Source organism: Lepidochelys olivacea (genome assembly GCF_965140295.1).
Source record: "Lepidochelys olivacea isolate rLepOli2 genome assembly, chromosome: 16".
Lineage (NCBI taxonomy): Eukaryota > Metazoa > Chordata > Testudines > Cheloniidae > Lepidochelys > Lepidochelys olivacea.
In genome coordinates, this window is record NC_140426.1 from 16,954,669 (window position 1) to 16,969,687 (window position 15,019).

The 15,019-nt window shown below is 42.0% G+C and overlaps 1 protein-coding gene across 11 annotated transcripts in view; it reads left to right on the top strand.

The window, feature by feature from the left end:
* Window positions 1-15,019, top strand: part of FUBP3 (far upstream element binding protein 3) — a 55,632-nt gene that overhangs the window by 23,041 nt on the left and 17,572 nt on the right. For all 11 annotated transcript variants that reach the window (XM_084649987.1, XM_084649986.1, XM_084649990.1 and 8 more), the window contains 8 exons: window positions 713-762; window positions 2,603-2,674; window positions 3,955-4,012; window positions 6,685-6,847; window positions 7,861-7,959; window positions 9,875-9,979; window positions 10,438-10,540; window positions 11,470-11,570. In XM_084649987.1, coding sequence (XP_084506113.1) covers window positions 713-762; window positions 2,603-2,674; window positions 3,955-4,012; window positions 6,685-6,847; window positions 7,861-7,959; window positions 9,875-9,979; window positions 10,438-10,540; window positions 11,470-11,570 — 751 coding nt within the window. The remainder of the gene's footprint in view (window positions 1-712; window positions 763-2,602; window positions 2,675-3,954; window positions 4,013-6,684; window positions 6,848-7,860; window positions 7,960-9,874; window positions 9,980-10,437; window positions 10,541-11,469; window positions 11,571-15,019) is intronic.

Consider the following 15,019-nt stretch of genomic DNA (forward strand, 5'->3'; position numbering starts at 1 on the left):
GATTCACTTGAATCAAGTGCTAATAAAAATGGCAAATGCCATATTCATTGGGGTATGTTTAAGAGGAGTATCGTGTGGAAAACAAGCGAGGTAATTATTCTGCTTTACTCAACGCTGATTAGGCCTCAGGTGGAAAACTTTAGTTTTTGGCATCACATTTTAAGATGGGGAAATTAGAGTGTCCAGAGAGCAATAAAAATGATAAAACATTTCATGAAAATTTAAGACCTATGAGGAACAGTTGAGAACTGTTTCTGTTAATTCCAGAGACAATCTAGCCAAGGGGAGGTATAATTGTCTACAAATACATGAAGGGATATTAGAGGGCGGCGGCCAGTTAGTCTCATGCAGTAAGGACAGACCAAGAAGTAATGGTCTTAAGCTGCATCATGGGAAAATTGAGGTTCCGTTTTAGAAAAAAGATTTACAAGAACAGACAAAGGAGGTATGGAATCCACTTATGTGGAGCTGATCAAGGGTAGATTTAAAATCTATCAGAGTTTAGGAATAACTAAACCACTTCTTCCACAAAGAAGGGGGTAAAATAGATGACCCTCAAGGGCTCACTTCCAACCCAAATGGTTTTGATTATGGCTGAAGTGTTTACTTTTCTGTACAAAACTTTGTACTCTGTGTGGCTGACTTTTGTGGGAGGACAAAGGTGGTCTACTAAACTGTTCTTTGCAGTGACTATTTGAATCTCTATTTTTAGGACAGTAATAACAGAAGAATTCAAAGTGCCTGATAAAATGGTTGGATTTAGTAAGTATCCTGGATGTTTTTGTTCTAAATTCAGTTTCTAAATGTGTGTTCTGTTCAAGAACAGTGCTTATTGTGGTGGGTGAGGAATAAGACTCACAGCTTTAGTCAATGCCACTGTGAATTTACTGGCTGTGAAAAATCTTGCCTATTAATAACATCTCCCAGTAAGGGCAAATTAAACAGGGTCTGCCACAGTGCCCTGCACTTAAAAACCCAGATATAAACTACCTGTTTGCTGGTAACGGTTTTATAGTGATGAATATGGAATAGGGTTTTTTGGGGTGTGGGGAGGCAGGGGAGACACATTTCTGAAGATGTACTGTTCTGGCAACTCTGGCTGTAACCACAGATTCCCCAGACCAAATTACAAGGTTTACCAAGAATGAGTCCATTTGCCAGTCACCAGAACCAGTTACTGCATTTAAGTATGCTATTGTCAGTGTGGATGGGGGAAGAGGGAGGAAAGAAATAGCGTTTAAACACTTAAAATGAAAGTTGAATTTTTACAGATCCCTAGTACGCTCAGTGCAGAGAGAAATAACTGGGGTGCACTTTCCTGCACGGATGGGTTTCTCTCTCCTTTTTCTTCCTGATTGTTTCTTCTTCTCTCCTTCACTTCACTCTTGCACCCTTGATGATGTTCTCTCACACTTCACCCTTATCCCTGTGTTCCTCCAGCTGTTCACTGTTTCTCCTTTCAAGGGAATCCTACTGCTGTCATGACTAGAGTCATGCCATGGCATGTTCCATAACCTTGGGATTCCAGCATGTCATCTCTTCTGGTAAAGGAGCATCACCCCAAATGCTGTGCTTAGTGTGTGAAAAGGGAAATAACCATCCGTGTTTACTGCTGTTACACATAGACCGATGGACCAGGATGTCCAACCTGAAGCTGAAATTGAAAACTCTTCCTGGCTCAGTTCAATTATTCATTTGTTGGTTTCTTATAAAGGAGCGGCACTCTTTCTCTGCCCTCCCATCCCAATCTTTTAGGGGGCCAGGTGCTGGCCATTCCGAAGGTAGTTCTGTAGTTCCATGAGGAGAAGGTCTGGGCAAAAAAGTTAGTATGTGGCATGAAGCAAAGAGGGTGATAAAGATTCAAGCTCAGACAGAAACTAGCGGAAGCAAGTTCCACAATTGAGGGCCTTCTGCTTAGAGAATGTTGACCCAATCATGCCTGTTAGACTTGGCTGACCTGCAGCTGTGCTCCACGTTACTCTTTGGGAAGAGTACGTATGACTGGCCGTGCATGTTCTCTCCCTGATATACAGTGTGAAACACAGTCATCATTCAGTGATGCGGGGGATCTAAGGGAGGCCAGTTTTCACTTTCAGCTTGAGGTCTGTTATGGCACTTCAATATAAAACCAGGTGTATTCAAGTGTAGCTCAAACCAGCAACATGCTCTTGAAGGAGAGGCAGTGAATTCTTTATTAAAAAAAAAAAAAAAGCAATAACCCAAATACCTTTGCTTATGGCTGTCCTGATAATTTTGCAGCCACTTTTCTTATCCGACCTGAGATTCAGGTTGTCACAGGACAATAACCTTAAAACACCTTTCCTGACTTGGCTCTGTTTAGTGACTTATTTTTACCTACCGTGTATTCCCACTTCAGTGTAAGACTTGTATGTACAAGGAAATACAATTACTAGAATTCAGCAAAAAATGTAAGGATTCTACCCTAACGTTGGCTTTCTGTGTACCAGAGTATGGGGAGGCCTGTTTTACAGTTTTGGAATACAGTCTCCCCTTTACTGCCAGTTGCAGTGGAGTAAAGGGAGCAGATCCTCTGCTCTTGGCTAGGACAACAGTAAATTGACACTTGTTGAACTTGTTTCAGTAATCGGCAGGGGCGGTGAACAGATCTCACGGATCCAGGCAGAGTCTGGCTGCAAAATTCAGATTGCTCCAGGTAAGAGCTTCTGTGTGTAGTGGACAAGTAGCAGGGCATGGCATTGAAATATGGCATGTCCAATAGATGTGGAGACCTGGCTGTGCATCACATTCATATGTGTTATCGCTGGTTACCTAATGATGCACAAGGGAATTCTGTTCTGGGACTGACCTCCATACTAACACAGAAAACAGACCTGTTAGCTACTTCTGGGAGCAAAATGAGGGGACCACCTCTAATCAAGAAGCAGATGCACCTTAAGTGTTAAAGGATGGTCCATGTTGTTCCCTACAGAGATGGGAAATGCTCCTGTTCAGGGCTGTCTTCCAGTGGCACTTCTTTGGAGAGATCAGATGTGGATTGTATTTAATTGCATAGACTTGTCAGTTTTTGGAAACTGAAATTTCAAGAGGTCGGGAGTTGCTCCTGATCGGATCCATCTCAAACTAAAAAGGAGACCGTACCAATCTGTTGTGGTATGCTGCGTATTCTTGCTTTGTACTATTTTTCTGTGAAGATACTTCCGTTTCCCCGAAGGGAAAACAGACTATGTTACTACATGGGGAGGAATATAGTTACTGCAAAATATTATCTTCTGGGTTCTTAATCTTAATTGGCAGGGGGAGATTTAAAAATAAAGGAGAGATCCATTTTGTCTTAGAACATGTTAATGAGAATTCAAAGATATCGAGGATCAACATATTTCAGTGTGCAAAGGGAACATTTTAGTGCTGCCCTTTGGTCACTGAAGCAGCTGTCCAGTTTTTTTAATCCAATTGAATTGCATGTAACAACTCGTTTACTAGGAGTGTGACACTTAAAAGAAAGCTAACATGGAATATATAGTTGTACTAAGTGTAGGAAAACACCATGATCATATCAGTCTAAGATGCCGCAGGCACAAGACTGAATACTCACGCAGGAGTGAGTGTGCAGGGTGATTGAAGGATAAATAAGATACTTCACAACTATTTGCTTTATTTCCAGATACATAATTATAATGACTTGCAGCCAAGAATTCAGATCAGGTGTAGAACCTGATTGCTTCATGCAAGTACTGTGTGTACTTTGAGGCTGCACTTTGTTCTTGAGACTGGCTGTCTCTAACTACCCTCTTACAACGTGCAATCCATAATGGATCATGTAGATTTTACTGCCTCTTTTAAACATGAAAGAGCTAGTTGTGTAGGCTGTGTCTAGGCTGCTTGTATCTACCTGCTTGGCTGACTACTGTTGGCCATTCAAGAGTTGTGAAATATCCAATCCCTGTTGTCGCCGTGTTCTTGTTCCCTTAACAGACAGCGGCGGGATGCCTGAGAGGCCCTGTGTGCTCACCGGAACACCAGAGAGCATTGAGTGAGTTTTGTTTTGTTGTTTTTCTCTCTTTCCTTTTCCTCTTCCTTACCACTGTGTTCTATCGGTGCTGCTATTTGGTTAGCCACAATCAGCAAATGTTGGCCTACAGAAGCTTTAGGGTCACCAGACTCTAGAGCCGCTTGGTCTAACACTGAGATGTTTACTCATCAGAGTCTTTTCCAGTTAGTCTGCTGAACCCACTGCAGAAGTCCCGTGGAATTTCACTTCAGAGTTGCTCTTAGGGCACTTAGGATGCAGTTGACTAACTGCAAGTTTCCAGGATACTAAATTAAGCCATTAAAGATCACTCTTCTCCCCTCCACCTTCCCACTGCTACTGAGATGGCCATCCTTCCAGCTGAAGAGGGGCTGCACAAGGCCCCCAGAGCCTGTCAGTTGCATTCCTGAATAAACAGGAGGTATTGCTCCAGAGCAGCATGAGGTCCATCAGGGTGCCTCCTCCATATTGCTGCCAGCCAGAAGCGAAGGACTGAACTGAATATTTGAACTCTGGTCCCTGCATGGTAGACACACATTTGGCAATCCAGCGGGGGTTTCTATTCTTTAGGCCTATAGAAAATTTAGGGACAGTGTTTCCTCCCTCCCCCTTCCTAGGAGCTGAGTTTGAGACTCTCACAAACCAGTTGAGGACCTCCTGCTGGGACTGGATCCAGGATCCTCAGGCTTACAGGAACACACTTAACATATGGAGCTGCTCTTTCTCTCCCCAACCTTTGGGTAGGTGGGTTTTTTAAAATCCATCTGGAAATCTTTGAGTTGCATTTTGATTAGTAAAAATACATAGGCACAAAGACTGTCTCTCTCTCAAGAGAAGACTTTGACTATTCTGTTCCTATGAGATCTAAGATGCTTAAGGCACCTCACGGTACCATAATTCTGCAAGCATTGAACCAGAATAACTGTAATTGGCAAGCACGGATTATAGGGCAAACAATATGATTTTTTTCCTCTAGCGAAGGATATTTCAGAACAAGAGCAAAATACTAAAAAGCTGTAATGCCTGATGAGACACTTGGGGAAAATGGGTAAGAGCAGATCTTCTTAACACCTAAAAGTTCTGAAATACGCAGCTAGACACACTCATATCCAGGGCTGTCGCAGGTGATCCCACTTTTTTAGACTTGTGAAACTGAATGAGGAAGAAGGCTCAATAACGGGAACATTCCTAACAGTTGGGTGGGTGATTGTTTTAAAAAGAATGAATGATTATCTTAAGTATTCATAAAGCCCTTAAATTTTGAATAAATTTTTTTTTAATGGAAAGAGTAAGGAAGACAATTAAAACAGAAGGCAGTTGATGCTCTGTTTTTCAATGTGCCCTCTGTTTTAATCTTTCTTTTTCCATCAAAAAAATTAACTTAAGGGCTTTATGAATACTTAAGATTGGTTTTGTGATTTTTTTTTTTTTTTAAACAACCAAGAATCCAACTGTTAGTTTCAAATCTGAAATCTACTCCTGGAAATTCCAGCTCCTGCCTCGCTTCCTGATTGAGGCCCAAGGTTGGGGTAATGCTCTGCTGTTGGACGCAGGCCATCAGACCCTCACCCCCTGAGTTGACACTCCCAGGGGAATGTGTCCTAAGGGGACAATTCCCTCTGCAGCGTGAGATGGTTGGCTGCTAAGTGGAGGAGAGAGGAAGAACACCACCCAAGTGCAAATGCGTGGCTGCTGGCCTGGCTCCATCCTCTTCAGTGAGGAGAAAGGGGCAGGTAGGTGGCAGCAATTAACATGAAGATGGAAAGCCACTGCCAGTCAGCTCAGCCATTATAAAGCTGCCAGGGAACAGTCTCCTGACCTTGTCATCCGCCTACTTTCACAAGCAGCACTTAGTCTCTTGCCCTAGCTCAGGGGTTCTCAAACTGGGGGTCGGGACCCCTTGTGTGGTCGCAAGGTTATTACATGGGGGGTTGCGAACTGTCAGCCTCCACCCCAAACCCCGCTTTGCATCCAGCATTTATAATGGTGTTAAATATATTAAGTGTTTTTAATTTATAAGGGGGGTCGCTCTCAGAGGCTTGCTATGTGATGGGGTCACCAGTACAAAAGTTTGAGAACCCCTGCCCTAGCTGCTACACGGCCCCTGCCCCATTTTCTGAACAGCCTTAGCAGCCCCAGCTAGGATGGAAGGCTGCAAGCAAACCCTGCCAGTGTTGCTGCGGGAGAGCAGGCCGAGAAGAAGGGATTCACCTGTGACTCAGTCAGATCAGAGGTGGTGGTCTAACCTGCTGTGTTAATGTGTCAGAGCAGCGCTCCTTGCCTGCCTCAGTCGGGAAGTGAGGTTGTGGTTACGATTTACAAAGATTGATATTAACAATAAAATTGGGAGTTTAGGCATTAGAGATTCTTCTTGACTCCACTTAAAATGTGGTACACCCAAGCTGTGGTGAAGCCAATGATTTAAAAATGTGTAAGCATCAAAGGTGTCAAGATGCACTGCTTCCTCCCTTTTCCACTTTTTAGAAATCGAAGTGCTGATAAGTGTTGTGAAGGGGAATTGGTGTTCCAAAGCGTAAAAGCCATTGTGCTAACCATAGTTTTCTTCTCATCTGTTCACTTCTCCTCTCCCCAAATGTCTCTCATTCCAGTGGTTCTTAGTTTCTTGGGCAGATGAAACGTTGTCTAATGGTTGCTTTCCTTGCTTCTTTTCAAAGACAAGCGAAGAGGCTACTGGGGCAGATAGTGGATCGCTGTCGGAATGGACCTGGCTTTCACAACGATGTTGATGGCAACAGTACGATCCAGGAGATTCTGATCCCGGCATCCAAAGTGGGTCTAGTCATTGGCAAAGGAGGCGAAACAATAAAACAGTTGCAGGTGTGTGAGATGTTTTTACTTCAAGGAACTTTCCCCCCAGCAAAGTTCCTCTCGATTAGGGGTTCCCAAACCGTAGTACATGTGCCACTGGAAGTATGTGAGCTTGGTGTTCCATCCATTCACTTCACACCAACGTAAGAAGGTGGTATGTGACCCAGTAGAGATCAAGGAAGAGTGCTTTCAAAGAAAGAGCCTCTCGTGCCTGCTGCAGGAGGTTAACATGTTTGTGTTTCACCTTTGGCGACTTGGGTTCAAATCCAGCCCTGAGTTACAAAAGGAATGAGCTTGTCCTCAGTTGAGCGCCTAGTGGATATATCTCTGCATTATAAGAGAAGCACTAGCTGTGGCAAGATGTATGCCCTGTTGAGGAGGGGCCCTCACCTGGCAGAGCAAAGGGTGTCCCAGGTCAGGATTCAGGTGCCCTGGTGAAGCTGCTTAATGCCTGCTGTGCTGTTCCCCAGGATACCTTTCATCAAATTCATCACTCCTGTTGGTGAAGTTGGTATTTAATCTCCTCTGCTCTCCCTCCATCCCCATGAAAACATCTGGGTGTAAATCAGTGTTCCTGGGTGTATTTTTTTTCTCTATTTATCTTGGTATACTTTACAAATCTTTAAAGGCTATAAAGGGCTTCAGTAATACATTTATGCCAAGATAATAATTGTGATTTTTGTTGAGAGCTTTAATTTTGGCTGTATCATCCAAAGGTATCTGACACACTGTGTAATTGTGTGTTTAGAGAGGTTCTTATTTCACTGTTACACCTGGCTAGAAAGACAGAAGTTGGATTTTCTGTTTGCAGTTGTCTCTGCACTAAAATGTGGTGTGAGAAACGCACCTCCTTGCAGTCCTGGGCTTAGGCTGTAGAACAGTTGTGGTCTTTGCTTTAAAAACAGCATGCTGGAAGGCTGCTCATCTGACCCATATAAATGTTTAGTGACCAAAGTTTGGACACCTACTGTTCACTCTTGTTTAGGGACCATGCTTATTAAAGTGTTGTGTGGCTTTTGCAGGAGCGAACAGGCGTGAAAATGGTTATGATCCAAGATGGCCCGTTGCCAACGGGAGCAGATAAACCTCTCCGTATTACTGGAGATGCTTTTAAAGTACAGGTATGGAGTAAAAACACTTCATGTGATTCTGCATAATTGCACTAAGAGACCCTTTAGACAGTGAAACTGTTGATGGTGCTTGTGAGCATGGCATGGGGTTAAATAAGGCTGTGGCTGCATTGTTCATTCTAAATATCTGCTAATGAAGGTAGGTGCTGGCACCCGTGCTCCAGATAAGACTCCAGTGTAACCAGAAGGTTTAATACTTCATGTAGCACTTGTAATCTGAAAGTAGAACAACTCCTGGCACCACAGGTTAAGCGTATTTGATATTTATATTGCAGTTGCATCCAGGGGCTCTCTTGTGTTAGGTGCTCTACTTAAAACGTAGAGTCATGACTTCAGAGTTTAATCCCACTATACCACCGGAGGTGGTTGGATGCTTCATAGTGGATGTTTAGAACTCCTAGTTATGGCAGTTTGTGCTTATCAAGTGCCTCTCTGAAACTAACGCATTTTACTAGAGGCTGGCATGCTAATCTAAATTTAGACCACTCTCAAGACATTAAAAGGCTGTTGCACCAGATAGCACCCAACAGCTAAAGTTAGATTTTCAGTTCCTGCCCAAGCATAGAAACAATGGGTGAGATCTTTCAGAAGCATTAGGCACCCAACCCCTCTTGATTTTCTTTGGGAGCTGAGTGTCTGGTTGCCTTTAGAAACACCTACAATGATAGGGTGTTCCAGGTCTTTCCTGAAGAACACTAATATCCTTTCCTCCGCTCCTAGATGTATCTAGCTAGTAATACAGCTTTGAAATTTTACGAATGATTCACAAACTACTTAAACTTAACATTATAAAAGTGTAGCTCTGTAAGACAAGTTTAAAAGCACTCGTACATTCAACCAAACTGTATTTCACTTGTCACTTCTATTCTGTCGACTGCCCCTCAGTCTGCCTTGCTGGATGTGCTTCAGCATATTTTCCATGTTCTTCCTGAGCAGTAAATCCCATGCAAATCAGAATTAAGGGATCTTAAACTGTAAACCCTTCAGGGCAGGGATTGTACATTTGCACAGCACCTAACAAACTCTATAGAGATCCTTGAGCATCTAACAAACTCTGGATGCTACGATAGTTGCACTTGGCAGATAATTCTGACAATGGCAGATTTGTATTAAATCTTGCCAATAACTTTATTTCTTTCCATGGCAACCTTTTTTGTGATAGCTACTTCAGAGAAAGGTTGAGGGGACAATCTCCCCTATATCCTATTAACACAATCACCAAATATCGGCAGTGCTGCTTTAGGTAATGCCTGGAGCCTAAAGTTTGATATGTAGCTTTAATAAGTAACTTCTATAAATTCTGGCTACTATAGGTTTGTTAGCAATGTACACTTTCACTAGCTGGGCTATATAGTAGCTTGTGAAGGGCCTTCAGAAACAAACACAAGATTATTCACTCGTGTAGGAAAACCTTCACAGATTACCAGGGTTGTTTTCCGGTGCTTACTTTTCAAGGTGTTTAGTAGCTAGTATTTCTTCTTTCCTTTCCTGTCTCCTCCTCCCCATCTTCTAGCGGACTTGCAGTTTAATGTGCCATCATGGCTTCTGCCATAGCATGTGTGGGTTTGAGTTCTGTTCAGCAGCAGGGGTCTTGAATTTCCTTAAATCCCAATTAAGATTGTATTTTAGAAACAAATGTCCGTGTTTTTTTTTAAAGACATTTTAAACAATTGCACATGGGGATCTTCTTCCTAAAAAGCTATCAAATTGTTAATGAGGAAGGGAGGATGCAATACCAAACAGAATTCCATTAAAAAGTGAAAGAAATCCCAAGTGAAGGAATTTCAGTCTGCTTAATGTAGGAAGCAATTCTGCTTGATGCTGCCTAATCATTGAGGCCCTGAGCATTAAGATGGGGAGTGGGATAGACATGAGTTAAAAGGTAACCATAATTTTTTCCCCACAGCAAGCAAGGGAAATGGTACTGGAGATCATCCGAGAGAAAGATCAGGCAGATTTCCGAGGCGTACGAAGTGATTTCAGCTCTAGAATGGGAGGAGGCAGCATAGAGGTATGTTCTTTTCACAAGTGCTGTGGTTACCTCCCTAGGGTGAGGGATGGAGACCATTTAACTTCAAACATTGCCAGTGAGATTTATTTCCTTCACGATACTCTCTGCCTTTAAATATATCGCACCCATCCACCAGAAGAGGCTCACCAGCTTTCCAGAGAGGGCATTTGTTTGGGCTTGCGGATGGCACTTCCATCTCTTCCAAAAAATTTTTTTGAAAGTGCCATTCTTGTAATGCAGAGGGCTAATTTTGATAGGGGAAGGGATTTATGGTCAGTGGAAATATTAAGGATTGAAAATTGCCCATACATTTGTGCTTAAGAGGGATAAGACCTTACAGCCTGGAGCTGCTTCGTTTGGCCTGGCATGGTACGTAAGCGGGATGAATACACCTCTTGTAAAACAAGTATAATATATTCCAGTTCTGAGTTTTTACACTGCTTTGCTTTTCCCATCAGGTCTCTGTGCCCAGGTTTGCTGTTGGAATTGTAATAGGAAGAAATGGAGAAATGATCAAAAAGATTCAGAATGATGCTGGCGTTAGGATTCAGTTTAAACCAGGTTTGTGTGAGAACAAAGGTCTGTTGCTTTCTGATCACTGTGTGAAGCAGGGACTGCCCAGTTTTATTGCTTAGTGCTAATCTACAGCAGCTAGTTTTCTGTCTGCTTGTAGTTACTTAGGCTGTGTCTATACTGCACTTTGATCGGTAAAACTTTTGTCAGTCGGGGGGTGTGAATAAAACACGCCCCAGCCAACAAAAGTTTTACCAACAAAAAGCGCCGGTATGGACAGCGTTTTTTTTTGTGTGTGGTTTTATTTTGCTGGCAGGAGAGCTCTCTTTTGCGGGCAAAGAGCAACTACACTGGAGACCTTACAGCGGCACAAAGCTGTTCCACTGTAAGGTACGCAGTGTAGGTATAGCTTTTATGTCCCTTTCTAACACCAATTTTAGAATGACATACCACCTTCTTGGTTCTTCATGCGGTTTCTACAGGGGTTTTCTGCTTGTTGCCTGAGAGACTGGAAAGAAATTGTATACACCTCATTTTCAAAACATTAGACACTATGGCAGCAATGTCTTGGTCTTGTAGCTAATTGATCCAAAGAATTGGATTATGGAAAACCCTTGTTTCCTGGCTTTAAAGTACTCCATGATATTCCTGGCCGTTAGGACCTGACGAATTCAAATTTCCTCTGGGTCACTTGGCTACCTTTTATCCTATTAAGAATATAGCAGTCTCTTTCAAGGTTTATCATGTTGCATGTGAAAGTGTTACCTTTCCACTATTAGACCCTTCTCAGATGATCAGTATGGGTTTGTAGGTGGGTTGGGGGAAGGGCTGAAGGTGTGGAGAAAGATGGCAGGTCTGACACAACAGATCTACCTACGGAGAAACCACTGGCTATGGCCATACGGGAGGGAAGCTTCATTTGGTGGGTGGGCCTTTTTCCCTTTTTAATTAAGTCTTTGTCACCTCTCCCTCCACAGATGATGGGATTAGTCCTGAAAGAGTCGCGCAGGTCATGGGGCTTCCTGATCGGTGTCAGCACGCAGCCCATATCATCAATGAGCTTATTCTCACAGCACAGGTGGGTTCTGTAGACTCCCATGAGGCAAACATCTATATTAACAGAGAATGGGAAAGGTAGCTATGGGACGTACATAGTAAACATGGTGGCATGACTATAGGCCACCGTCTAAGAAGGAATAGAGGGTATTGAGTAGGCAACTATGTTCTCTTTTCAGCAGGCCATTTGTGCTGCTACCCATTAGAGTACTGTAGTGTCACTTTCACAGAGTGTTTTGCTATCCTTGATGCCACTTAACCATGTGCTGGTTCAACTATGAAAGGTCTCTCAAGCACATCCATTTAGTTCTCGGATAGCTTAATATTGTCAGATGCTGAACTGTAAATTTTTAGTATAAGAAGAAAATGGTGAATAATATACTGCTTATTTACTTAGCTAATTTAATGTTTTGCTCATGATTTGCATCAAGCTGCATTAGGATGGTAACTGGGATTTAAATAAAAATAGAAAACAACATCATTATAACATTTATATTTGTTAAAGAAAATAACCTTAAATGTTTTGAATACGTATGCTTCTCTTATCAAAACATGTTTCACATTTACACCTAAATGATCAGCAATCTTTCTGCGGTTTGTCCAAGGCTATGGAAATAGGCTTCTGTACATTCAGCGAATCTTCTACATTTCTCTTTAGTCTGAGTGCTTTGGCTGTGATAGTTCCATCTATTTTGTCACTATTTTCTTCACAAATTGTTATTAGAAGAGGCCAGTTCTTCCTAAATAGATCAAAACGATCAACCACTGAATTCCATCATTTCATCACGGGGGGAGACTTTATTTGGATCCTCCTGTTCTCATCCGTGAAACTGAAGCAAGGTGGTTGTTGTTGAAATTGCAAAATATTTCTATAAGATTTTTCTTTATTCCTGGAGTTGTACTTAAGTCTTCAAATGACTGCTGCATTCAAACAGGTACTGCGCCCATATGTTACAAGTTTCAGGTTCCCTTCGTTATCCTTTAGATTTCTTCTCATTTTGCCTATATTTGCAGCATTGTCTCTGACAATGCTAAGCATTTGACACTTGAATTTTTGTTCAGTGGGTTGTAGCTTGCTGCTACTTTTATGTATTCAGCTGCATGGGCATTTCCTGGTGCATCAATAGTTTCTGTAGGATAGACAACCCCATCTTCTTTTGTCTCACAAGCACATATTACTGGATCATTGTATACATTGCTCCACCCATCAAGACTCAGATTAACAAATGTTCCATCAATATTTTTTTGCAAACTCTTCAATTTATTTCTCGTATACTGTATCCAGCAATGTCTGCTCTGCTAGGTGGAGTGTAGCCTGGTCGTAATGATATGAACCAAGTCAATGAAATGTTTGTTCTGAACAAGTGGAAAGGGAGAATTTGTTGCATAAACAAATCAAGACATTTTTTCATCTGTGGAGTCTTGCTAGAATTTACAGGGCCTGATTATGAACTCAGCTGTAGTTTTACTGGATGATGAACAAAGTCTGTCAATGAAAGATTCCCTCCTCCTGCGTCTGTTTGTACCACTCTTTTAAAGATCTAAAACTGGGTTTAGAATAAATTTATAGAGAAAATAAATCATAAGATTGTCAAAACTATTTTTAAACCCTTATCTCTAGCAACATACTGAACCAGTTGCGCCGGGTGGGGGGGAGGGGTATTTTTTAAATGTTGAAGTTAATACCTGAAATCTTTACTTTTAAATAGGAAATCTTCACCTGAGATGTTTTGATTATATTGAGTAATAAAGTCAGAAGTCCAGCAATAACAGTAAAAAAGTAATTGATATATACTCCCACAACAAACTAACATGCCAATTATCTTTTGAACACTCATTTTGAAATTCACAAGTAATCTCTCCCCAAAAAACACATTTATGTCAGTAATCTAAGTTATCATTTACTAGCATAGTAAGACAGGGTAGGCTGTCCATTAGAATGGTGCAAAAATTAGTCCGATGGTTCAGACACATCCACCACATCTTCAAAGACTTTGCCTTTTGAGGAGCACTTTTCATAATGTTTCGTTCTAACCACCAGACCTTGCATCTCTTTGTTGCACTGTTTAAATTTGATGTGTTCCTTTTTTTACCCAGAGGTCCAAGAATTTCTTGAAAATATTCCCAAATAGGGTCTTTTGTACAAGCTGCAGCCATGACAGGTTTTTTCTCCAGTTCCCTAGGGGTGAAATCAACACTAGCGGCTGCACTCCGATTCCCACAGCGTCCTGCTTTGACATCAGTCTTGCTCCTTTCTGGTTGGACACTCTGCTCCTTCTCCCTTGTTACATAACTTCCCCCACCAGTACCTCCAGAAAACAAAAGTAGTAACCACGGTCTGAGCCTTCTGCTCAAGTAACCCACGTGCCTTTTAGATTTTATTTGTTTAGCAGCAGAGGAAAGCAGCTGAGAAATTAATGGATTTCTGTTTTTTGTATCTCTGTGTATACATGCAAGGAGACAGAGCAAGGCCATTTACTTGAAGTACCCAAAACCATCCAGAAGCAAGGCCTGGTAGTTACTGGACAGATCAGTATTTTTCCATGAGCTGGTGAGCAAGTTTCCATGTTGGGTGGAGTCATAAGTATTTTTAATTTGAGATTTGAACCTATCAGAGCTCAGGTAGGGAGAAGCTATAAAATAGGAGTATGAGACCACCCAGGTGGGCTCAGTGGATGAGCCTGATATACATGATGATGTCTTCTGGAGGAAGAGGTAGGGTCCCAATGCCTGTGGTGACTTTGCCAGTCTCTTGCACCCAGTAGCATAGCCTCTGGGCCCCTACATGATCAGGCATTAATATAGCACATGGCCTGCTGTGCTATATTTATATAAAGCTTGACCTCAAACATTAGATGTTTTCCCTGAATTTTTTTTATATAGAAAAGCAGCCTTGAACTCAGTTTTTGACACAAGCTCATGGATTCAGCATTTTATTTTATATTTAAATATTTTAAGAGATTATAATAAATTTAGGCCTTAATATTTTGTTTACATTCAGATTTGATTTTAAATTTAGAAAAATCAAATTTTAACTTTAAAAAAAATTTTTTTAATCTATCCTCATGGTGGGTGGGGGGGAGCCTGGAATTGAGGGTTGGGGTTAGCATGGAAGACCTCGCTTCTACCACAACGCTTGATAAGGTTGAGAAGTGCTCAGAATGGCTGAGCATGAACTGAGTGCACAAAGAGCTCTTTTCTTCCTGGATCTTTTCTGCAGGTTCTAGCTAATGGATCTGTACTCTGGATACCCATCCTTATGCTGTTCTGAAAAGGCTCTAGGGCTGGAAAGCTCCACTACTCTTTGTGGAAGGCAGTGGGGGACAAAACAGCCTTTTGTGGCTCTTCCCAGTGCTGTTACTCATGATTTGAAAACCTCTTTACATACTAGAGCCAATCGTTTCCTCAGCCACTTCATCTTTGGACCCTCTGTGACATTGGCCTGTGACAGCAGAGGGCCTTTACTTTGCA